The 24,900-nt window shown below is 56.5% G+C and overlaps 1 protein-coding gene across 1 annotated transcript; it reads left to right on the top strand.

The window, feature by feature from the left end:
* Positions 1 to 6,912: 6,912 nt before the first annotated feature.
* On the top strand, positions 6,913 to 23,883 carry BIK (BCL2 interacting killer). The gene is made up of 5 exons (XM_072742892.1): positions 6,913 to 6,941; positions 20,465 to 20,605; positions 21,905 to 22,012; positions 22,667 to 22,784; positions 23,654 to 23,883. The coding sequence occupies exons 2-5, from the start codon at positions 20,472 to 20,474 to the stop codon at positions 23,741 to 23,743; spliced, it is 450 nt and encodes a 149-aa protein (XP_072598993.1). The 5' UTR covers positions 6,913 to 6,941; positions 20,465 to 20,471; the 3' UTR covers positions 23,744 to 23,883.
* Positions 23,884 to 24,900: the final 1,017 nt, after the last annotated feature.

The raw sequence follows: 24,900 nt of genomic DNA, 5'->3' as shown, positions 1-24,900 counted from the left end.
TGTGTATTCAGAGGAGGCTCTTGCCCCAACCTTGGGAGAGCTGGGAGGGAGGGGGCAGCTGGGGTAAGTAAGCTCTCCAGGTATCCAGGACGTAACCCAAGCAGGTAAGGACCAGCCCTGACTGGAGCCCCGGGTGGCTCAGTGGTTGAGCATCTGCCTTCGGCTCAGGTCGTGATCCCGGGGTCCTGGGATTGAGCCCCGCATCGGGCTCCCTGCTTCTCCCTCTATGTCTCTGCCTCTCTCTGTGCCTCTCATGAATAAATGAATAAAATCTTAAAAAAAAAAAAAAAAAAAAAAAAGAACCAGCCTTAACTTTCAAAAATAATCTTACCACCATTGACTCTTGCCCCTACAGGCCTCCCTGCGGCCTGGAGAAGTACCTGGTTCCAGCTCCAAGCACCCAGGACCCTCCCCCACCTCCAACTTCCCCTCAATCTCCAGCAGCTCCCCAGCTGAGGATCCATGGATGCTGGGCTCTGGCCATTGACCACAATCCCAGTCATTCCTAAAGCTTCCTGGAAATCCCAAAGAAGCCAAGTGTCATCTGCTGTCACACATCCTGGACCCCAAATTCCCGCACCCTGGTTCCCCTGGCCTCATGGTTACAGGGCCCTACCCTGACTTGCTTAGACTCTGCCTACACCTGCCCAGCAGCAACTCAGGCAGGCCTGGCCTGATGTGTGTTGCAGAGGGGCGGGGGGAGTCGGGGGGGTCTCTTGACCCAATGCCCAGGGGAAACTCCCCAGTGCAGAGAGGTTGGACTCCCCCACCCAGGGTCACTGGACTTCCAGGGGGACCAGGCCCCCCATAGGTTTCTTGGGAATGCCCCCAATGCGCCCCCAGCTCACATACAACAGTGTGAATATGCACACATACCTCCCCCACCCCAGGTTGTAAAGCAGCAGGATCTCCCCCTGCCTTCATGTAAGGAAGAAAAGGAAGCTGTGAGCTGCCATAGAAACTATTTTAAAATGTGGTTCGAAAAAAAATAAAAAATAAAAAATAAAAAAAAAATGTGGTTCGAGGGGGAGAAATGATGTAAGGACAGAGGGAGGAAATAGACCTAAAAGAGAGAAGCCTGAAGGTGCACATCCTCCTGCACCTGTTTGCTCAGCAAGTACTGACTGAGCCTGGCTTAGTCTCCGCGGGGAGCAGGGAGTCAGACAATAGACAAATATATTTACAAATAAATATGCGACCCAGCAGCCAGTGCTGTGGGAGAAGGTAAAGCAGACCAGGTAACCAGGGGCCCAAGCAGCCCCACTGAGTCACCTCAGATAGTAATGAACACTGCTTCAGGCACCACTGCCTTCCTCACAGCAACTAGGGATGAGCTAGGTGTCACCGTCCCCATTTCCTGGAAAGTGAGAGAAACTGAGGCTTCCAGGCCTTCCCTAGACTGTGTTCCTGCTCACATAGCTGGGAAGGGAAGCCACCACCACCACCCCCCGCCCATCCCAGTACATCCACGCCCCTCTATGCCACAGCTCAGCTGGTCTCTCTGAGCCTCAGTCTCCTGGCCTGCAAAATGGGAACATAATGAGGTTCCCAGAGGCTCCCCAACAGCTCCATCCAGAGAGGGCCTCACTGCCTCACTAACTGGAGAGTATAGTACAGGCCAGATGTGCCGAACAAAGTGGAGGAGATGCTGCAGGGAGAGAGGGCAGCCTGGGCCTTCTTACTACTTGGATGGATGCTAGGCCCTCTCAGAGACTCCGGGCTTCATTTCCCCTCCAATCCAGTTCACGTGGCTGCCAGGTCCAATTCCTGAAGATCTAGTCCATCTCCTGCTCAAAGACCTTCTATGGCTCCCCAGTACCCACAGGACAAGAGGCCCAAACCCATCTTTCCCTTATGGTCAAAATCCAGCCCCTTCTCCTAGCCCTCAGATTCAGCCCTTCAAAGGCCTCCTCCTCCTGGAAGCCTTTCCTGATACATTTGAGTCTCCTTAGAAGGAGCTGGTTCAATTTTCCCTCTCCTGAGGCCTGGCACTTTCTGCCTGAGACCCATTATGTACTTCGTCCCAGTATTGTCTCACTTGGAGCTAAGCTAGGGATCTTTTTTCTTTTTTCTTTTTTTTAAGATTTTATTTATTTATTCATGAGAGTCACAGAGAGAGAGAGGCAGAGACAGAGGCAGAGGCAGAAGCAGGCCCCATGCAGGGAGCAGCCCGATGCAGGACTTGATCCCAGGACCCCAAGATCACGACCTGAGACTAAGGCAGACACTCAACTGCTGAGCCACCCAGGCATCCCTGGAGCTAGGGAATCTAGGGAATCTGCCATTGTCTCTGGCTTGCCTCTAGCCTGAGACAAGACTAAACACAGTTTTCATTCTTGCCTTAAAAAAAAAAAAAAAAAAAAAAGTTTTTTTCATTACCAAGTTAATACACATTTGTAGAGAAAATCTAGAAAATACAGAAAAGTACAGAAAAGCACAAGGCAGAAAATTATACTACTTATCCTTATGCTCAGAGGTGACCGCTATTTCCATTTTGCAATCCTATATTTCTTTCCAGTCTTTTCTATATGGATTTTTTTCAAAATGTGGGAGTGTACAGGCCGTACTGATTTGTAAACATGTGTTGTTTCATTTTATAGAAGATGCACCTCCAAGATACAGTTTCTTTTGCCAGCACGGTCATGTTGACTCCTTCAATAACAGCCTCTGGGTTTACTGGCCACCTGCTGTGTGCCAGGCACCACACGAAGGGCTTCTGATGCTTTTACTCTCTCAGCAGCCTTGGGAGGCTGAAAACTTCATAGAGGCAATTGCCTGTGACCATGCGAGTTATAAAGTCAGTATCCAAACTCAGTGCTGGGTGACTCCAGAGTCCTGGTTCTGGAGGCTGCAGGCTCCCACTCAGAAAAGGCTTATAACCCAAGTGAAATTCTCCATGTGAAGGGGTTCACAGACTTCCTGAAGCATAGCTACAGACCCCAAGTCAGGCAGAACAGAGGGCCCTGGGCTCAACCCCCAGCCTTCCAATCTCTTGGCTCTGTGGCCTTGGACCTGTCAGGACCCCTCTCTGTGGCTCAGCTTCTTTACCTGTGCAATGCAGACACCTGCCCCGCAGGGGTGCAGGAGGCTTATATGAAATCACCCAGGCCACATGCCCTGCCCACAGAGCTCTCGACAGCCTCCCGCCCCGGGAAGGTTCCCCCACAAAACGTCCCCTGGGCTGGCACAGGTGACACGCTGCGGTGCAAGGAGCTGGCCCACCAGGCTGCGGGAGCTCCACACAAGGAGCTCAGGCACAGACAGCTCTGGAGAGAACAGCAAAGCCCTTTGAAGGGTCCCTCCCGATATTACAAAGCCTCTCAAAGCTGGAGGATTTCCCAGATAAGGTGTCCTAAGGCTAGGACAAAAGTCTGGGATGGCAAGTGGAAAGACAGGACCATTGAAAACCTCACTGGCGCCTGGTTCCCACTCCCCCCTCACCCCCCCCCTGGGGTGAGCCCCGGCTGCTGAGGCTGGAGCTTGGCAGGCACACTTGGCGGGCCCTCCCAGGGCTCCCCTCTCCCCCTCTCCCCCTCCTCCCCTCTCCCTCCTGGGGCTGGGAATGCTCTTACCTAGCTGTGGCCATCCTCCCCACTCCCCCCGCACAGTCCCTGGCTTCACTGTCCCTCCGTGAGCAGCTGTGTGTGCCAAGCTGTGTGTGCCGCTTTACCTTCCCGGTGGCTGCTTTCTCCTCCACCGGCTCCCCGATTTGGATGGGGGCTCCCTGCTAGACGTGTCATCTCTAGATCCCCGTCAGCTATCGCCCTGCTGGAATAGGGTATCAATGAATATTTGTTAAATGAATGATCCAAAGAAAAATCATACTGAGGACAGAATTCAACCCTAAGCTGGTGCCAGAGGCTCTACTGGACAGCAGATCCCTGAATCACTGAGAGAAGGGGGTCACAGCCTCAGCAGGAGGGGTTCGGAGGATCCCCAGGCCCCTGGAAGCAGCTCCTTGGGATGGGGGCCCCCGGGAATGAAGGGGCTGCCCACTAGGTCATGGGGTTCTCTTAGAGAGCAGGATCCACAGCCTGATAGCCCTGGGACAGGCCAGCAAATCCCTATGAAGAAGGGGAAACTGAGGCCCTGGAGGTTTGAACCCAGCTGCGGAGGGGAAATAGGTCACTGCAGGACCTGGGCTTGAAAAACTCTCTGTTGCTTAAGGGCTGGCTAGGTGATCTCTAGCAATTGGCTTTTTTTTTTTCTTTTTTTTTTTTAAGATTTCATTTATTCATTTGAGAGAGAGAGAGAGGATGGGGGCTGGGGAGAAGCAGAGAGAAAGGGAGAGAAGCCACACCCTGCTGAGTGGGAAGCCCAACACGGGGCTCCATCTCAAGACCCCAAGATCACAACCTAAGCCAAAGTCAGACGCCTGATCGACTGAGCCACCCAGGCACCCCTATTTTTGTTTAAGTTTATTCATTTAAGTGATCTCTACACCCCATAAGGTTCTCAAACCTACGACCTGCAGATCGTGATTACACGCTCCTCCGACTGAGTCAACCCCTCTCCTTTTTTAGAACCTCCGTTTTGGGATCTGTAAAATGGGACCATAAGTTTTCTCTGGTCTGTCCTGGGACCCTCGGGGGGTGCTCTAGTGTCTGTAACACCAGGATGGCCACTCCTGGTGCCAGAGGCAGTCGTGGGAATTACAGGGTAGTCAGCCCTGGGACTGGGGGGACCAGTGCCTGTCAACATTCTCCTTGGTGTTGTTGTTTTGCTTCCAAGTCTAGCCCAGGGCTTTTTCTTGGACTAATAGGAAGCCAAGGCCTCCAACAGGTCCCATTCTTATTCAAAAGGTTTGCCTCCTTTTCAACTATTGGATCAGCATATTATCTTAGGACCTTGCAAAACAAATATTTTCACCCGCCCCTCCCTTGAGGACTTCTATCCCTTATCTGTCCCCAAAGGTCCCTCTTCATCTGTTCCACTAGTGTTTGTTGAATGCCTACTATGTGCCGGGCACTGTGCCTTCAGCCTCGAGACCCCTCTGGAGGCATTCTCCCGCATGTCGGGCTTTTCTGGCTGGTGAGACCCGGTGTCATTGTTTCCCTTCTGCGAGACTCAGAGATTTGGAGAGGGGCTCCTCACTCCTGCCGGTGAGGCAACCTGTGGCTTTCAGAGGAGGTCAGGATGATCCAGCCTTTGTGGGGCTTAGAGGTGGTGTGATGTGGGGGTCCTCCAAGGATTACAAAATCGCAAGAGGCCAGATGGAGGCCCGAGGGACCAGGGGGCCCTGAAGTTTAAACTCTGTTGGTGTTTACCAAGGATTATCTGTTGGTGGTCACAGATCCTGATCTCTCCTCTGATCCACCCTATAGCCCTGCAGGTGTAGGGTGGGGTCAGCCGTTTCAGAGATAACACGGAAGGAAAAGTGGGCATCACTGCCAGTCACTCCAGAAATGGGAAGAAGGGGCCAGGGACCCCACCAGGTAGCAAGTGGCACAACTAGAGGGAGGGGAGCTCCCCCGGACCTGCTGTTCCTCTGCCCTCAGACACTTGTGGAGCTGGACTAAGGTAAACAAGTCTTGTTGTTGTGTTCTTGGGACAGTGGTTACTTTGTAATCCTGGCCAGGCCTCTGCCTGCCTCAGCCTCCACCACACTCCCCTGCTCCACCTCAGGGATTGCCCCTATCCCTCCCTCCCTAACCAGCCCCAGGGCTGGGGCCCACCCTACCTAGAACGTTTGTGATTCTCCTCCTCCCTAGGGGCTTTGCACCCCCGTTTCTCCCTAGGCGCAGGAGCGGAAGGGCTCCTCCCTTACAGGCTGCTCCCACGAGGAAGGCTGGGGATGGGGGTGCAGTGGGTGGTACAGGTGGAAGGATGGGGCGTTGGAGGAGGGGGATGCTGCTGACGATGTTTCTGCCAAAGCATCACTCTTGGTTTTCAGATTGTGAAATAGGCCGAAATATACCTAATTCCAGGTGGGTGCCAAGGCCGAGGGGTGAAGGAGGGAATGGGGAGGTTTAAAAATATATGTGTATATATATATATATGTATATATACATATATATATATTTTAAGTCATTTCTACACCCAAAGTAGGGTTCGAAACCATGACCAGAACAGCGAGAGTCCCGAGTCGTAGGCTCCACCCACTAAGCCAGCCGGTCGCCCCAGGAATGGGGAGTTTTTATAGAGTTTGTTTTCACAAGATGGAATTAAAGAGATGGGAGGTGGCGACCATTGCACATTATGCAGGCGCTTAATACCACTGAGCGGTACACTTAAAACTGGTTAATGGGATCCCTGGGTGGCGCAGCGGTTTGGCGCCTGCCTTTGGCCCAGGGCGCGATCCTGGAGACCCGGGATCGAATCCCACGTCGGGCTCCCGGTGCACGGAGCCTGCTTCTCCCCCTGCCTGTGCCTCTGCCTCTCTCTCTCTCTGTATGACTATCATAAATAAATAATTTAAAAAAAAAAGATGTTTAAAAACTGGTTAATACGGTAAACCGTGTCGTGTGTATTTCACCACAATAAAGAAAATTGAGAAAAACAAAACAAAACCTAACTCCCGAAACTGCTGGCACGGAGAGCATGACGGGGCGGGGGGGATCCCCATCCCCCTGCCGCTGTCGCTGGGTCCTCTCCGACGCCCCGTTCCCACACTGGTGAAACGGGCCTGGACCAAAGCCCGGGGCGGTCAGGACCCGCTTGGACGGCGGATGGGACCACCCGCCTAGAGATCCTGGGTCCTACACCGCGAACCCGCGGGAGGCCTCGCCCACGAGTCCTCCGCGGCGCCGGGGACTGCGCCCCCGCCGGACGGGCCACGGAGCGCAGCGCGGCGGCGGCGAGCCCGGGCCGGGGATCGGGGATCGGGGCTGGGGGCGGGGAGGCGGCCGGGGGCGGGCCCGAGCGCGGCCGGCGGTTTATAAGCTCGCGCGCCGGCGGCGGCCGCACAGTCCGCGTCCCGGCTCCAGCGCCCCGGACCCGCGGTGAGTCCAGGCCCCGCCGCCGCCGCCCCCGCTGCCCTGCGCCCCGCGCCCCCGCGCCCCGCGCCCCTGCACCCCGCGCCCAGCCCGGTAGATGGGCGCCAGGGTGGCGAGCGGCGGGCAGCTTAGGGACCTGTGCCCAGGGGTTCCGTCCCGGGCCGCTGTTGGTGTGTCACTCTCGGGACCCCCGGCTCCGAGACGCCCCCCGTCCCTGCGATGGTCCCGGCCGCGGCGCCCCCGGGCCCTCCGTCCCCGCAGCGGCGCAATGGGCGCCCCCCCGCGCCGCCAGCGGCTCCGGCTCCCACCCCCTCGGGGGAGGGGGTCCCCCCGCCGAAACCCGGAAGATGGCGTCGGGCGCCGCCGCCCCCCCCCCCCCCCCGGCCCCGGGGCGCCCCGAGTGGCCGCGCACCTGCGAAGGGCCGGGAGAGGCGCGGGCGTGGGCGTGGGCGCGGGCGGCGGGGGCGCCCGGAACAGGAACTGCGCGCGGAGCCGGGCGCGGCCGCCGCCCGCACCTGCCCCGGCCCCCGCCCGCACCTGCCCCGGCCGCCGCCCGCACCTGCCCCGGCCGCCGCCCGCACCTGCCCCGGCCCCCGCCCGCACCTGCCCGGCCCCGCGCAGGTGCGCCCCGCCGCGCCCTGCAACCCCGCTGCAGCGGCCGCGGGCGCGTCCCACCGCGTGACCCCGAGGGCGCCCGCCGCCGAGCCCCGCGCCCCCCGAACCCGCCCGGCCGCCGGGCGCCAAACCGCCGCGTCTGCCGTTAGTCGTTACCGCAATTTTCGCTGGAATGAGCCGCCCCGGGGGGCGCCGCTGCACATCACCCCCGCCCCGCGCCCACTGTGGGCTTCGCCCCGGCTCCCCAGGAAGGGAGGGTTGTGAGCCGTATCCTGGCCGCTCTCCAGACACTGGAGGCTTCGTTTCACAGGTGGTCAAAGTGAGACTCGCCTCCAGGAGGAGGCCGCCTAAACGCCGTCAAACCAAAAGCCCAGAGCTGTTTTCTGGGAGCCCGGCCAAAGCTCTCCACCCAGCCACTGTCCAGCTGTGTTGTCCTACAGGGGCTGCTCCCGCCTCTGGGCCTCAGTTTGCTCATTCCTTAGAATGGGTCCGTGAGGTCCCCACCAGCTGTGAACGCCCACTTGGTGTTGGTGGCTCTTCAGTGGCTTCCCTCGGCACAAATGTGTCTTGTGTCTGCTTCTCTTGGGCATGTTTTTGGGGTAACGTCTTGGCAGTGGCACCTTTCAGGAGTTGATTGGTGTGGTTTTTGCACTAGTTCCCTAAGTGGTCTGTCTCAGGCGGTGGCTGGGTGGGGACTCCAGCCTCAGCGCTGGTTGTTGGTGCTGCCCTTGCCCACAGCTTGGCCTCTCCTCCACCCTTCCCTTCCCGCTCCAGGATTTGGGGATTTCCCACCATTTGAACCTCAAGGTCACAGGGCTGTCACTGCCGGCTTTAGCTGTGGGGTAGGGCTCTTACCCGCGTCAATGCTCTACAAATTTCTTTATGCTTGTTTTTGGTTTGAAGTGTCTAAAGCACCTGGGGAGACTGGCTTCCAGGATGTGGCTGTTCAGTCAGTGCCTCAGAATGTGTCCCCCCCCCCCCCAAGGGGAATCCTATTTAATCAACCTTCTAAGATGGTTGCCAGGCGATTTGGGGGTGGTGGTGGTGGTAGGGTGGGAACTGTGTCAGCAAGGGTGTTTCTCCAAGCCCCAGGGATCCCGTGAGGCCTAAAACAAATGGAGTGATGCACTTAGCACCATCCCTGCGGGTGTCATCCTTCCCTGGCTCCGTTGGCTTGCTTGCCTCCTCTGAGAAGTCTTCCCTGACTACCTCCTCTATAAAGGTGCAGCCCTTCCTCTGCAAGGAACTCATTGTACTGTTTCAGGACACTGGAGACAGATTGAAATTACCCATTTGTGCTCACTTAGCATGACGCTCGCCTGCAGCTCCATGAGGACCATAGGACCAAATGTCACACTCAGCGGAGTATCCCCAGCAGGTGGCACAGCCTGGGCCCACTGGGAAGAGGCTGGACGGAGGGTTGCATGCCTGTTACGTACCCCAAGTTTCACAAGGCAGTTGGCAGGTATAAAAGCTGGATTTGCTGAGCTGCAGAGAAACCAAGAGAGCAGCATTAGCCCGTTCTTTTCCTCTCCTGATGGGCTAGGATGTGGAAGGGGGTGCTCGGAGGATGGCTCCATCCGCTGGTTGGGTCTCCACGCTGACCTCGGAGGTATTTTCCCCTCTCCCTGGAAAGCATCCTGTTTTTAGTGAACCTATTAAGTTTGTAGACAATTAATGGTTTCTTGCTTCCCCTGCCTCGAACATAGTGGATCCCACGAGAGTCCGGCTGTTTTTTTCTCTCGGCTCAGAACAATTCCAAGAGGTTTCAAGGAAGTTGCCGGCACGCTCGGGTTTTGTTGTTGGCAGCCACCAGGAAGCCTGCAGTGGGTCCAGAGTGGACATGTGGAGCCGCTCCCTGGTCTCTTTGTCCTGCTGCTGGTTGGCCGGGGCCAGGCCCTGGGAGAAATACAGAATGTAAGCAAATGAGGCCACGGCCCCCCAGTTCCTCGTTGGCATTGAGGCCGGCAGCAGAGAGGCCAGGGCTGGTGGTCAGCGCCCTGAGGCGGGCTTGGAGAGGACAGCTGATTTTCCTAGTGTCAATATTAGGATGTGACAATACAAAACACCCGCTGGGCCTTGCCGGGCACTGCATGGGTAAACCTGTTTTTCTGGAGGTGGGCGAAGATGGCCTGTCACCCAGACTGAGAGGAAGCACGGGCTCTAGAGCCCAGAGCAGCCCCCCTGGCTCCTTGGGGAGCATCACTGGGATATGGAGAGGGAGAATTGAGAGTTTTTGCCCCTCCCCCTGCCCCTAAGAAGTTAGCATTTGTGTGTCTGTGGCTTGGAGCTCAGGAGAAGCCAGATCAAGGTGAGCACAGATCTGCAGTGTTGCCCATGTATGGACGATGACGCATCAGGAAGATCCCTGCTCTGTGAGGTGGTCAGCATGGTATGCGCCTCTTCTGAGCTCCAGACTCGTAATAGTTTGCCATTAGTGGGCACCACTGCGTACCATACGCGCAGCCTCTGCGGCCTCCTCCTCACAGCAGCACTTCCTGCTGGGCTCTTGAAGGGCGAGGGTGTGTTGAGTCCGGGGTCTCCTGTCTCTGTGAGCCCAGCTCCCTTGTTCTGTTTCGCAGTATATCACCTGCCCCTCCTGCCCCCTCACTGTTCCCGATCACTAGGCCCCTGTTCTGTGGGGCAGACAGACAGGTAAACATTTCGTGAGAGTCAGATGGGCCAAGTGCCCAATCCAGGTCTGTTTACCAAAGGTGCTGGGACAACACGGAGGAGGAACAATTAATTCTGTCTTGGGGAGGGCGGGGAGGAGGTGGGCTCTGGGCCAGGCCTGAAGGAAGTAGCAGGCCCCCTGTACCAGCCTGGGGGAAGGAGACGAGGGCCAAAGTGTCAGGCTTGAGGGCTCAGGAGGGACAGGGAGAGTCTGGTGGGGGGCTGAGGACCTTGTCCCAGCGAGGAGGGGGCACAATCTTTTACTTATTTTAAATACTTCTCAAGAACTTATTTTTATTTATTCATTTATGGATTTTTTTTCTTTAAATATTTTTTTTTAAATGTGAAGCACCTTACCACAGTAAAGCTTCTTTTTTTTTTTTATTTTTTTTTTAAAATTTATTTATTTATTTATGATAGAGAGAGAGAGAGAGAGGCAGAGACACAGGCGGAGGGAGAAGCAGGCTCCATGCACCGGGAGCCCGATGTGGGACTCGATCCCGGGTCTCCAGGATCGCGCCCTGGGCCAGAGGCAGGCGCCAAACCGCTGCGCCACCCAGGGATCCCCTCTTTAAATATTTTTTTAAAGTAATCTCTATGCCCAACGTGGGGCTTGAACTCACAACCCTGGGATTGAGAGTCATACGCTGTGCTGATGGAGCCAGCCTGGTGCCCCAAAAACTTCTTTTAATATTCATGCTTCTTAAACTTAAAAACTGCAGGCCTACATAGTATTTTGGCACCCTGTCCTTCCTGATGGGGATAGAAGAGCATAGGGGTCCCCTTGGATCCCCTTTTCGGTGTCAACAAGGACTTTGGGATCCCCCTGGGTTTTCCTTGCTCCTCCTCCCCCAGCGTGGGTTCCATTCACTCTGCCGTCGAACTGTGTATGATAACAAAACACCACAGACTGGGTGGCTTATAAAGTACAAATGTATTTCTCACTGTTCTGGATGCTGGAAATCCAAGGTCAGGGTGCCACTGACCTCCTGTATCCTTGAGTGGGGGACCGGGGACGGGATGGGAGCCCTCCTGGGTGTCTCTTAGAAGAGCACTAAGCCCATTAGTGGAGCCGACAGCATCTTATTGCCTCTTTCAGGCCCCACCTCCTGATACCATCACCCTGGGCATTACGAATTTGGGAGTGGACACAGACATTCAGGCCACAGCAAACTGGTGTGAAGCCAATTTCAAAATCAGTCATCCAGAGAATTTTTTTTTAATGTATTGATTTATTTCAGATAGAGCAAGGGAGAGAGCACAAGTCGGGAAGAGGAAGAGGGAGAGGGAGAGGGAGAAGCAGGCTCCCCACTGAACAGGGAGCCCAGGTCTCCGATGTGGGGCTTGGTCCCAGGACCCCAGGATCATGACCTGAGCTTAAGGCAGATGCTTACCCGACTGAGCCATCCAGGTGCCCCCATCCAGAAAATTATTAATCTGTTCTGCTTTTTCCAGTTTGGAGGATCTTTATAGATACTTGGGTAGGAAAGGACAGAAATAAAATCTACCCAGTGGTAGTTTTGCAGACATGGAACTAGGGGTCCAGAGGGGCTAAGGAACCTTTCCAAGGCCAAACGGCCAGGCTGGACCAGGAACCGGGTGTCCCAGCGGCTGAGTACCCCCTGGCACAGCTTCCACCTCCGCAGGCAGGTAGTGAACAGAGGCGGTGAGACCTGGACATTTGCATACGTCGCATCACTGCGGGCCTCGCAGCAGCTCACCTCACCATGACTTCTTTACCCGTTGTTACAGACCCACCTCTTTCCGTTTTTGCGGTGACCTGCCTGTCCTAATGTGGATTTTGGGGGGGGCGGTGGAGGGGGCGCTGGTTTTGCATCATTTCCACTAACCTACCTGAGCACCCTGAGCCAGGCCCAGAGGGGGGCCTCCCCGGGGACCTGCCGCTGAATCAAGCCTCAGCGACTCCCGCCAAACTTTGACCTGAATGGGCCTCTGTGGTGGAGGCTCAGAAGGCATCATCTAGTCACGCTGCTGACAAGAATCATGACATCATCGGCGCTGGCCGAGCCCTACATACAGGGCCCCCTCCCTTGTTCGTTCCATCACCATCGAATTCAATGGAAACTGAGATTTCAGGCCTCAGAGCAAGACTTTAGTGTGTGATTGTCAAGGTGGCCTTCCTTTTGATTCTCCGGGCAGCCTGCACTGCTAGGTCGCTGTATTTTTGGAGCCCCAGGGTGGGGGTAGGGGGTGGGATTTGATTGCATGGCCAAGGGGCTCTGAATTTCCATCCTCAAGCCTCCTGGGTCCCCGCCTGTGAAGTGGGGCAGACACCCCTTCCTTCTGGAGGAGGCTGGACTCAGTAGATGCAAATAAGGACGTGGTCAGCGACAGAGGGGACAAAGGAGACCGAGGCCGCAGAGGCCAAGCCCACCCCTCCCCATGGATGGCTATTTCCAACTTTCTTTTTACCTGAAACACTTTTTTTTCTCCTTCTCTCTCCCTCCCTTTTCTCGCGCCCTGTCTTTTCCCCAATCGCTTTTCCATAACTGGGGAAGCGAGTCTTGCCCACTGCAAAGGAGCTGGATTTGGGGCATCTGCAGATTCCTAAGGGTGGAGGCAGGAGGGGGCTGTGAGTGGAGGGGAGCTGGGGGCGGGGCTTACCCGCCAGGTGGGGAGGCTGGGGTGGAGGCTCCATTCTGAAATAGACTTTTAAGACAAACCTTTCCACTAAAGGAAAATTCAAGCTATTGCTTCAAAACAGTGATTTTTGCTTTATTTTTTGAACCAGCCATCCCAGCACATGCACTGTAGTAGAACACAAGAAATTCAGCCCCCTTCCCACGTCTGTCCTAGAGAGACCCCTACCTGTCTTTATTAATCTCCTTGCCTCTTCTGCAGATGATCTATGCAGATGGAAGCATTTTGTCTGTTTGTGGCCTTTTTTTAAAGATTTTATTTATTCATGAAAGACACAGAGAGAGGCAGAGACACAGGCAGAGGGAGAAGCAGGCTCCCTGCAGGGAGCCTGATCCTGGGAGACCAGGATCAGGACCTGAGCCCAAGGCAGATGATCAACTGCTGAGCCTCCCAGGCGTCCCTGGGGTCTTTATTTTATACACACGTGTGTCTACAGGGTCACAAGCCGCCCCTGCTGCGTTTAGCCATGTGCCTTCCAGGTCCTGGCACAGCAGCACTTGCAGATTCCCCGCTACAGTTTCTGGAGTTTGTCAGGTCCACACGGGTACGTGCAGGATACATCCTAGAAATCAGAGGGTCGGTGTGCTGTGGCTTTACTAGGTAGAAATCTCCCACACACACCCCCTCTGGGTTTGTGGATTCCTTAGTCCTCTGGAGCCCCTGTTCCGTGGCAGGAAGTGGGCAGCACCTGTTTCTCTTAATCGTCTTACCTCTGAGAGGCTGAGCTATTTCCAGGCAGGAGAGCCCTCTCTGAGCTAGGCTCAGAATTAGGTGACAGGTCCCAGTCATCCAGCAGGGGCAGAGCTGGGACTGGAACCCAGGCCTGTCTTGCTGAGGTCTGGGCTTTTCTGCTTGAGCTCCCCTGATGCTATGAGCCTCGGGTGCTCTGTAAGCCAGGGCACCACCCCCGTCCTGGGCAGCAGCAGGGCTGGTGATGGGGGTCACTTGTGGGTGGGAAGCCCCGATGGAAAAAACTGGTGACCAGGTCTCAGCTGGATCCACCCAGCAGCCACTGGCCTGGCACCCAGGATTCCAGTGACCGGGTGGTATTGATGGGGCCCCAGAGGGGTCACCACCTGTCCCTGCTTGGCTGCAAGGCTGGCCTGGGGGTGCTGGGGGAGATTACGGGTGCATCCTCTAGGGACGGCAGCCGTCCCCGTGCCAGTGTGTGTGGGAGAGGTCACACATCCTGTGAAACCACACCTGGGCGGGTGGGGAGACTGCCCTCTCTCCATCTCCTGGGCCCCACAGGTGTCTCTGTGGCCGTGAGGGCGGTACCTTCTGCCCACAGGTGACATTGGCATCCAAGCTCTGCGAGCAAAAGAGGGTTCCTAGTGGCTTTTTCTGGGGAGTGTGTAGGAGGGTGAGCGTGTGGGCTGCAGCCTGGGTTGGGTCTGCGTGTCTAGGTGTGCCTTCTTTTCACCCAGGAACGGTTTGAAACTACTTGTTTGCAAATCTGCTGGAAAAAAAAATAGATTTTTTTTTTTTTTAGTAGATTCTTAAAAGCAGTCCAGGCTCCTGGGCCTGCAGCTTCCTCAGTACTGGGCTGTGATTGGTTGTTTGACAAACGTGCTCTGAGCCACGGGCTGGGAACCAAAGATTAATAACAATGGCAGCTCCTGGTTTGTGGTGTTGTGTCGGGGCATTTTTATTTATTTATTTATTTATTTATTTATTTATTTATTTATTTATTTATTTATTTATTTATGATAGGCACACAGTGAGAGAGAGAGGCAGAGACATAGGCAGAGGGAGAAGCAGGCTCCATGCACCGGGAGCCCGACGTGGGATTCGATCCCGGGTCTCCAGGATCGCGCCCTGGGCCAAAGGCAGGAGCCAAACCGCTGCGCCACCCAGGGATCCCTGTGTTGGGGCATTAACACAGATTCCATCCTTTTGTCCTCATAACAGCCCTGGGAGACACGCATTACTAGTATCTTCATTTAGGAGGGAAGGAACGAGGCGCGGGGTCCACACCACAGATGAAGAATCAGCAGCCCCCGTTGTGGGTGGTTAGAGATAGAAGGGAGCAGAGGCAGGGGCTGCATGGGCCCCCCAAGCCCCCCAGCCTCCTTGGAGCATCTAGGAAGGCGATGCCAGGGCTGAGTTCTTTGGGGACCAGTAGGAATGAGCGGTCAAAGGAGTCAGGATTGCCAGCCTGCGGGCCCTGCTCCTGCAATCACTGGGGGAGGCCTGATGTGTCAGCGTGCACCGTTCACAGAAGCGCGTGGTCTTTAGTGGGGCGGGAGCAGGGCCTGAGATTGGATTGGCAGGGTTGGGGTTGGTGACGTGGCCAGGGGCAGAAGAGGGCCCTGACAGCAGTGTGCACAACCCCCAACGGGCCGGGGGAGCTGAGTGGAGCAGTGGCTGGGTCGGATCTGAGGCTGCTGGGGGCAGATCAGCTAGGAGAGGGCCCAGTAGAGACTGGAGGACAGCCGGGCAGCTAGACAGCAGAGTGGACAGGAAGTGACCAGCGTGGGATCCCTGGGTGGCGCAGCGGTTTGGCACCTGCCTTTGGCCCAGGGCGAGATCCTGGAGACCCGGGATTGGGTCCCATGTCAGGCTCCCGGTGCATGGAGCCTGCTTGTGTCTCTGCCTCTTTCTCTCTCTCTCTCTCTCTGTGACTATCATAAATAAATAAAAATTTAAAAAAATTAAAAAAAAAAAAGGAAGTGACCAGCGCTGGAGTCCCCAAGTGTGGTGGGACTGCTGCAGGGACCTTGCGCCCAGGGCCCTGGCCACACTCTTGATTCCTGCTGCTCAGATCTAGATCCCCTAGGCCTGGTTGGTGAGCATTTAATGAGAATCCTTACACAGGGCTGGAGTCGGGCCGTGACAGGTAGGTGCTCACACATCAGCTGGGGTTCTAACGGGCAGTTTGTGCCAGTTCTTGCCTGGAAAAGGAACCCTGTTAGTGTGGGATCATTATCCCCCATTTAACAGATAAGGAAACTGAAGCCCTTGCCTAAGATCACACTGTACTGCAGTGAGTGGTTGAGTTAGGTGACCCAAGACTCTGCCACCTGTCTGCAGGGGAGGCACCACCCCAGCTCTCACCCAACCCCGGAGCTAATCAGACACAGGCCTCAACCTCCCCCTGGCCAGGCTGCCCAGTGGTCACTGTCCCTGGTCAGGCGCATGCCCCTGTAGGGCTCATGGGCCGCATTCCCACTTGGTGCCCAGGGATTCTGGGAGTGTCTGCTGGAGGTTGAGGAATGTGGGGACAGTGGGTCAAAGTGAGGCTCAGAGGCCATATGCCCATCGAAGTCCCACTGTGGCCCCTTGGCTGCGGTGAGGCAGGGGTTTCCGTGGGAGTGCACAGGAGCCTCTGGGAAGAGAGCAGCCCCTTGCTGGGGTGTGGTGAGGAGGGGAAGGGGGGCTGGGGGCCCATGCAAATGAGGGCTGGGACTGCTTTTCCTGGGAAATTATCATTTGCATGGACACCAAGCTCCCTGGGGCCTGGCAGCAGCTAGAGGCTCCTCGGGTCACAATCCTTACACAGGCAGAGTGCTCACAACCTTGCAGCATTAAAATATCTCGTCCGTGAAAGCTGGTTCCAGGTATCTGGGTTCTTTATGCCCTTCAGTGGAGTTCCTCGTTTTTCTCCGTGAAAGTTTTTTTTTTTTTTTTTTTTTAAGATTTTATTTATTCATGAGAGACAGAGAGAAAGAGGCAGAGACACAGGCAGAGGGAGAAGCAGGCTCCTCGCAGGGAGCCCGTTGTGGGACTCGATCCCGGGTCTCCAAGATCACACCGTGGGCCGAAGGCAGATGCTCAACCACTGAGCCACCCAGGCGTCCTTCTCCCTCTCCATGAAAGTTTTAAGCTCCCCCCCCACTCTTTTTTTCTTTTCTTTCTTTTTTTTTAAATCACGTTTCCTTCCTAAAGGCCTTATGTGTCTGTAAATAGGTATCTATCTGCTGCTGTATTTTCTGGTTGCCTTGTGGGTATTGATTTTCATATGTTGATCTGGTGTCCAGCAACCTTGAACCTCTTGGTGGTTCCAAGAGGTGGTTCTGCATAGAGGTTCATTTCATGTTTGCTAGAAATCTTCCCTCTCCTGTGTCACTGGAATGATAACGTTTTCTTCGGTGGCCTCAATGTTCCCCATCTTTTTTTTTTTTTTTTTTTAAGATTTTATTTATTCATGAGAGACAAGGGGGTGGAGAGTGGAGAGACACAGGCAGAGGGAGAAGCAGGTCCATGCAGGAGCCCAATGTAGACCTCGATCTTAGATCCCTGGATTATGCCCTGGGCCGAAGGCAGACGCTCAACCGCTGAGCCCCCCAGATATCCCAATGCTCCCCATCTTTTATTCTGAAATGTTTCCTCTACGTTGTTGAGATTCCATCTAACGAGTCAGTTGCCTTTTGTGCTGCTGCCCCCCACCCCCCAATGTTCTCCTTTCTCTCTTTTTTAAATTTAATTTTATTTATTTGACACAGAGAAAGTACACAAGCAGAGGGAGCAGCAGGCAGAGGGAGAAGCAGACTATCCACTGAGCAGGGAGCCCGATGCGGGACTTGATCCCAGGACCCTGAGCTGAAGGCAGATGTTTAACCGATGGAGCCACCCAGGCACCCTGTTTCTCTGTTTTTTTTAAGCACGCAGCCCTGGAGTCCGGCTGCTGGCTGAATCTGGGGTCGGCGCCAGGGTGTGGCTGGAGGAGGCTCCCTGGGACTGGGTCCACCACTTTCAGCAAGACTCGCTGTCTCTGGCTCAGAGGGCCTTCCAACCGGACTAGTTTTGTGATCTAGTTTTTTTAAAAAGTCTGGTTGAAGAGCTTTACATTGTAGAGGGAACTAGAGTCACCTCATAGCTTTTTTTTTTCCTTTTTTTTTTTGTTGTTTTTTAAATGAAGCTCAATGCCCACCGCAGGGCTTGAACTCACGACCCCGAGATTGAGTCTCGTGTTCCACCGACCGAGCCAGCCAGGTGTCCCCACACCTCATAGCTTGTGCCTGCTGCCTGGTGTTCCCTGGAACAGGTGTACCAGGAGTGGGCACTCAGCAGTCCCTGAGCTGCTGTTGAGCTGCTAGCAGTATTTTTGGGTTCTTAGAAATAGCACCTGGTCCTCCCCATCGGGCGCCTGCTGGCCTGATGGCGGAGGGTGGCGGGGGCGGGGGGTGGGGGGGCTGGGTCCCAGGCCTGTGTGCCCTCACACCTTGCCTGCAGGTGCCGTCAGCAGGTGGCAGCACCCGCCCCCCAGCCCCCACCCAGGACCCGACCGCTCCTGTCAGCCCGCAGGGGAAGGTACTGCCCTGGCAGGTGCAGGTGGCATATGTCAGGCCACGGGCCCTTTGTGGCGGTCGTGCCTGTGTTTACACGTCTGATTTCTCCAGGCTTCGTTCCCGCTGGAGCTGCCTTTCAAGCTGGGCTCTCACCTGGAACAGACCGGAGGCTCTCCTGGCTTTCCCTTAGGAAACCGAACAGCCCCCTTGACACACATTCTGGGCACTCAATCTCTAGAACAACGCTGTTCTTCTGTGGTTTCCTTTCCCCAAGGCCAGAGAGCCCAGACCCTCAAATACCTGTCTGCGCCCCCCAGGACATCACAGCGTGTCCATCTTTGACCGCGTGTTGAGAGTAACCTGTCTAGACTCGCCCTGAGACACCTGGGGGATGCGCGCCCACGAGCCCCCCTGCGCCCTGCCCTGGGCCTCCCGTCCCCACTCCTGATGCTGAAAGCAAGTTGTGTGTGCTCTTGCCAAACTCGGGGTCCCCCGGAGGCTGCCCGTGTACGTCCTGCCGACTGTTGATCTGCTTCAGGGCTGAACACCGTCCATGCTGGGCTGGGGACTGGGGACACGTGGCTCTGTCCCTTCTTGGCTTAATCATGAGCTTCTCCAAGCCCCCAGTGTCATCTTAATTAAATACCTACCTGGAAGGTTAGGGACCCAACAAGCTAGCAAGAGGGTTCTCTCCGCAACCAGCAGGCTAATGTGAAGACTTAGAAAATCTCTTAAAACCCAGGACAGGGATCCCTGGGTGGCGCAGCGGTTTGGCGCCTGCCTTTGGCCCACGGCGCGATCCTGGAGACCCGGGATCGAATCCCACGTCGGGCTCCCGGTGCATGGAGCCTGCTTCTCCCTCTGCCTGTGTCTCTGCCTCTCTCTCTCTCTCTCTGTGTGACTATCATAAAAAAAAAAAACAAAAACAAAACAGGACATTATTGTAAGACGGGGGGTTGAGGTGCAAAGACCCTAAGGGTTGGTGTCTCATCCCTCAGCATCACACAGATACGAAGTGACGGAGCTGATATTTGAACTCGGGTCCTTGAGTTCCACATTCTTCATTTTTTTTAAAATTTTTATTTATTTATGATAGTCACAGAGAGAGAGAGAGAGGCAGAGACACAGGCAGAGGGAGAAGCAGGCTCCATGCACCAGGAGCCCGACGTGGGATTCGATCCCAGGTCTCCAGGATCGCGCCCTGGGCCAAAGGCAGGTGCCAAACCGCTGCACCACCCAGGGATCCCAACACATTCTTCACCATTATATTCTGGACCTACGATGTGGGGTGAATTGTGGTGAATGAGGTCATGGGATCCCACCGGCTATACCAAGGGGGGACGTGGGAATCCACGGTCGTAATGGGAGGGCCTCTGGCTACAAGGAACTGGAAACTCAATGAAGGGTGATTTGAATGAATTGGGTTTTATTTTTCCTGCACAATTAGGCTGGCTGTGGCATGTATTTTTGCAAGTGTTTAAGAATGCCATCAGAGAGGCAGGCTCTGTCCCTCTCTCCTCTGTCCTTGGCATGTTGTTTACTTTTTTTAAAGATTTTATTTATTCATGAGAAACAGAGAGACAGAGAGGTAGAGATACAGGCAGAGGGACACCTGGGTGGCTCAGTGGGGGACACCTGGGTGGTTTAGCCGTTGAGCATCCGCCTTCGGCCCAGGGCGTGATCCTGGAGACCTGGGATCGAGTCCCACATAGGGCTCTCTGCATGGAGTCTGCTTCTGCCTCTGCCTGTGTCTCTGCCTCTCTCTCATAAATAAATAAAATCTTTTTTTTTTTTTTTTTTTTTTAAAGAGATACAGGCAGAGGGAGAAGCAGGCTCCATGCAGGGAACCTGAGGCAGGCCCTGGGCTGAAGGTGGTACTAAACCGCTAGCCACCCAGGCTGGCCCTCTTTTATTTTTATTTTTTTTTAAGCGAAAAATTTTATTTATTCATGAGAGACACAGAGAAAGAGGCAGAGACACAGGCAGAGGGAGAAGCAGGCTCCCTGCGGGGAGCCCAGTGTGGGACTTGATCCTGGGACCTCCAGCATCACCCCCTGAGCCACCCAGGCACCCAGCATGTTGGTTATCCTTATGTTGAGCACCACCATGGTGTCATAAAGTAGCTGCTGCCTCTCCAGCCCTCTCTCCTGTGTTGAAGGCAGCAAGGAGGGAGAAGAGCTGCCCTGGCCGAGGCTGCTCCCTTTCCTCCTCCTGCGTCAGAGCTCTGAGACCTCATGGCTCAGTACTGGGGGTCACACACCCACCACTGGCTGCAAGGCATGCGGGAGAGTGAGCAGGAGAGTCCTGGCTTCGATGAACAAGGGTTCAGTCTGTGTCTTTCTTCCCCAGAGAAGAAATGTCTCACTCAGGACCCCTCTCCAGGAACCTCTTTCTGAGCACCTTCCTACAGGAGCATGGCCCGGAAGTTCTGGAGGTTCCGGGCATGACAGATCTCATGGAGTATTATGACCCTGGGCCCTCCCCTAACAGGTAGGTCCCAGTAACACTCTGTGGGCCCCACCCACCCCCATTTCTGGTGAGTGAGCTCGGGGGTATGCTTAGGGGAGCAGCCTTTGGGGCTGTCCGGGCAGGGCTCCAGGGCGGAAATTCCCAGGCGTGGTCCAGGAGGCCTGTGCCCAGGCGGGGCGGCCCCTCGGAGCAGCCCACAGAGGCCCTCGGCGTCCAGCATATTCCCGGGATGGGCCTTGGCGCTGCCACCAAAATGACTCAAACCCATGGCTTTAGGACCAGCTGACTCCTGCCCCTCGGTGACCGTGATCAGCTCATCAAGGCCTCTTGATGAGATGGTTCTAATTTTAGAAAATCAGAAGTAGCCCGAGGAAGCCACTCCGCACACAGCGCCTGGCCCGGCTGTCGGGGCGGCGGAGAGGGGATCTTCCCAGGACCGGGCCCAGGTGCTTCCCTTCTGCTTTAGGCCTCAGGATTCTCTTAGTCATTAGGTCCCCAACCTAGGGGTTGGGGCTGCCTGGGACAGAGGTGGGACCTCAACCCCTCCCCACCCCGACCTTGATTGCCAGCCAGGCCTTCTCAGCCTCCCACCCGACCTTCCATCATCCCTGGGATGGAGAGCAGAAACCCCAGGGAGACTGGGCAGGCGGCTGGGGCTGAGCTGGGAGCCTGGAAATTCCCAGATGCAATATATGGGCAAACCCCTGAGAGCAGGGCTGAAGCCGGCCAGAGGGGAGGGGAGGGGAGGGGAGGATGCTGGATTTGGAGATCAGGTGTGATGGCATGTACCTTCTTTCCATCCAGGATTCCGGTCAGTGAGAGGAGGGAACTGGAGGGGTGACAGGTGGTTTCAGGATGGGGGAGCAGGGAACAGGTCCTGGAATCCCTCCCCACTAGGAGGAGGGCAGGTCGGCAGGTCGAGCCCCGGGGAAAGCCAGTCCCAGTGACCCGGTGGGGGCTCAGAGCCCCAGCCCCGCCGCCCACCTTTGTCATCTTTCCTGGCAAGCCTCCTGGTGGATGTCCTCTCCCAGGATTCTCCAGCTTTGGGTTTTCCTTGGAGGAGCGGAGGCGCTAACCGTGTCTCTGCCCTCCCACAAGTGGGGCCTGCGCTACACGGAACCCACCTGGGGATGGGCCCTCGCTGGCCTTTTCTGGAGCAAAGTGGGGGCCAGGGGAGGGGCATGTGAAGGTTCCCTGCCCCCCACCTTGCTCTGTGCCGCCCCTTGCCTCCCACAAACCCGGGGCCCGGTGGGCCAGGTGGGCCTGTTTATGGGGGTCACCACACGGCCACACCCCTAATTCCCTGTGCCCTCCCCACAGCAACAACCCGGACGATGTGGCCATGCGGCTGGCCTTCATCGGGGACGAGATGGAAGTGAGATGGATGCTTCCCCGTGTTGGCGAGCTGCCCGGGATGGCCATGTACAGGTGGTGCCCCCCCAGCCCTCCACCTCCTGCTCCGCCCCTGCCCCTGGGCCACAGACTAAGCACAACCCAGTGCCTTTCTCTGCCTCTTCATCAAGCCAAGACTGTGCTTTTCCGAAAGGGTCTTGACTTAAAGTGCTGGTAGGAAGTGGTGAGCTCGGCGAAGTTGTGTGTCCTGCCGGGAGGCATCTGTCCTGAGCACACTGCGTAGTTCCACCATTTGCCAGCATCTCTGGGTTCTCAAGGTGGGGATGTGGAAACCCTCCCCCTAAGCCAGAGCGACTGTGGTGTCCTGGTCCCCAGGGAGGCAGCCTTCTGTTGGGGTGCCTGGGCCTCCATCACAGCAAAGATCTTCCGGAGGGAGGACCGGTAGGTCCTTGGGCCGGTGGGCAGTGGAGCATTTTCCAGAACCCAAGACCAAAACCCCCGGTGGGCCGGTGGGTAGGGGAAGGAAACAGGAAATCAGATGCATTTAGGACCAGAAATGGCCCGTGGAGAGAGAACCTCTGGTGGAGCCACCCGGGGAAGGGGGTAGAGTGGCGTGGCGGGGAGGGGACGCCACCCTCCTCTCCCCGCGGGGGTCCCCTGAAATAAAGGCCATCTCCACCCCTGTTCCCTGCAGTAATGGCCCTGCTTCCCTGCCCATTTGTCTTACAGCTTGGCTTTTACCTACAACCAGACAGGCCTGAGAGGTGTTCTTAGAAGTTTCCTGGATGGTCTTGCTAACCTCAGGGAGAACATCCGCATCTGGAGCTTCCTGACCTTCCGGAACAGGGTAAATGAGCCGTGAGCTCTGTGACCTTGACTTACCCGCCTGCCTGCAGTGACACCTGTAGCCACGGAGCTGCTGCCCCGCATGGCATGTCCTCAGGTGCCACAGACCGCTCCCGCCCCCCGTTGTCTTGTGGTGCCTGCTTGCCCTCGTTTCTCCCGGTCTTCAGCTTGGAGACCCCCTATCAGCTCCATGCTCCAGTTCTTTTTTTCTTTTTTTAAGATTTTATTTACTTATGAGAGAGACACACAGAGAGAGGCAGACACACGGGCAGAGGGAGAAGCAGGCTCGGCACGGGGGAGCCCGATGCGGGACTCCATCCCGGGCCTGCAGGATCATGCCCTGGGCTGAAGGCGGCGCTAAACCGCCAAGCCTCCCGGGCTGCCCCCCACCCTGTGCTCCAGTTCTCAGGCATGTTTGCTCCCACACCCATGCTCCGGCTCCCCACCCACCCACCCACCCCCCCGGGAGCACCTTCACCAGTCCCGCATGAGGCTCCTCGCTCCTCTGCCCGGCAGGTGCCTCTCCTCCTGAGCCGCTTTCCCAACCCTCCTCATCTGTCCCAGCAGCACCGGGGGCCGTCCCTCACCCCAGCTCAGCCCCCACTGGTGCCCACGGCGGCCTGGGTGGGCTCCTCCTCTGCTGCCTCCCGGGCCGTCTCCCCGGCCCACCTGTGCTCTGGCTTCTGGGTTCTGTCCCCACCTGTGAGCTGTGCTGTCCGGAGACACTCCTGTGTCCCCGCCTCCCTGACCCGCTCTCCAGCACCCTCTCAGCCACCCTGGTTCACCCCGTGCCCCCGAGCACGCGTGGGGGGGCCTGAGCACCCCCGGCCCTGGCTGGAGGTCTCACCTCTCCTGCCCTTCATCCCACAGGTGTCCCCCAACCCGGGGCGTGGGCTGGTGCTGTCGCTGCTGCTGCTGCTGGTGCTGCTACTAGGCTGGGGCCTCCGCCTCCTCCAGTGACACCAGCTGGCGCCGCTGGGGACGGGGCTGGCCTCGCCCCCGCCCGACCGCCACCCTGGTGGTGGCCTTGCTGGTTTTGTTGTCTTTTTTAACTGTTTTCTGCTGATCCCTTTTTTTATATTTAAACTCCAAGTGCTGGGACACTACTGAGGTTTCATACTAGTTTTTTCTTTCTTTTTTGTAAGAGAAATGAATTCATTATACCTCGGGGGTCGTTACTGGTTAACTGCCCGCGCCAAGGCCTGGCTGGGCCGCTCTCCTGGCCTCAGCCCCTGAGGTGGCCTGGGTGCTGCTACTGCCACCACCACCCGGCAGGGAAGGAGCCTGGAGCCTTCCTCTGGCGGCGGGGGGAGTGCTGGCCACACCCCCATGTCGGGAAGGCCCTGGGGCGAAGAGAAAATCTGCTGGAATAGATTTGTTGGCTGAGGAGAGCTCAATAAAATGTTGTTTCCAGCTGGTCTCTGGTTCTCTCTGGGGTTTGCTGCCAGGCTCTGGCCCCTTGCGGGAGACTCAAGGGGGAGGGGGAGAGAAGGCGGGCGTGTGCAAGCACCTGTGCGTGATCACACACCTGCAGGCTCTTTCCTGCACCTGCTGTCGTGAAGTTTGGCCCAACACAATCAGGTTTACGCCTTCTCTCGCCTTCTCTCATCGTGCCTGGTGCCTGAATCTACCATTAGGGATTATTTCCTTTGGGCCTTCAGTCTCTTACAGCTGGGCTGCCTGCCCTCCCCAGGTTTGCTCATCCAGCACTCCCCGCTGGACAGTGCGGCCTGCAGGGAGAAGGGGCTAGTTGAGGGGCACCCCCGTGAGGGTCCAGCCTGCCCCAGACCTGGGCCCAGTGCTGTTTCTAGACCCAGTCAGGTCCTCTTTCTGGAACTTGGGCTCCGACTGTCCCCCTGCCCCACCACAGTTCCCCTGTCTCAGATGCCAGCCCTGGGCTGGGCTTGCTCCAGCCCCCTGCCCACGTCCTCTGCAGCTGCCTCTTCGGGGCCTGCCCTCCGCTAGCCCCAGAGCCCATGAGAGCCCATCTGGCGTGTGCAGCTACATGCCACCCTCCAGCCAGGCTGGCCAGGTCCCGCGTACTCCCAGCCACCACCAGGCTCCTGTGCCACAGCTCTCCAGGTCCTGCCCCTCACGGCTTGGGGCCTGACTACCCG

This window comes from Vulpes vulpes, chromosome 16, assembly GCF_048418805.1.
Source record: "Vulpes vulpes isolate BD-2025 chromosome 16, VulVul3, whole genome shotgun sequence".
Classification (NCBI taxonomy): Eukaryota; Metazoa; Chordata; class Mammalia; order Carnivora; family Canidae; genus Vulpes; species Vulpes vulpes.
The sequence above is the reverse complement of the archived record's forward strand: the minus strand, read 5'-3'. Positions and strand labels throughout refer to the sequence as shown.

What these genes read in the sequence shown, in the direction of transcription:
- BIK (XM_072742892.1), top strand. Translation starts at nt 20,472, where the DNA reads ATGTCTCACTCAGGACCCCTCTCCAGGAACCTCTTTCTGAGCACCTTC. An exon ending in CCTGGGCCCTCCCCTAACAG is followed by an intron (nt 20,606 to 21,904) that starts GTAGGTCCCAGT and finishes CCCTCCCCACAG; the next exon opens with CAACAACCCGGACGATGTGG. An exon ending in CCCGGGATGGCCATGTACAG is followed by an intron (nt 22,013 to 22,666) that starts GTGGTGCCCCCC and finishes TTTGTCTTACAG; the next exon opens with CTTGGCTTTTACCTACAACC.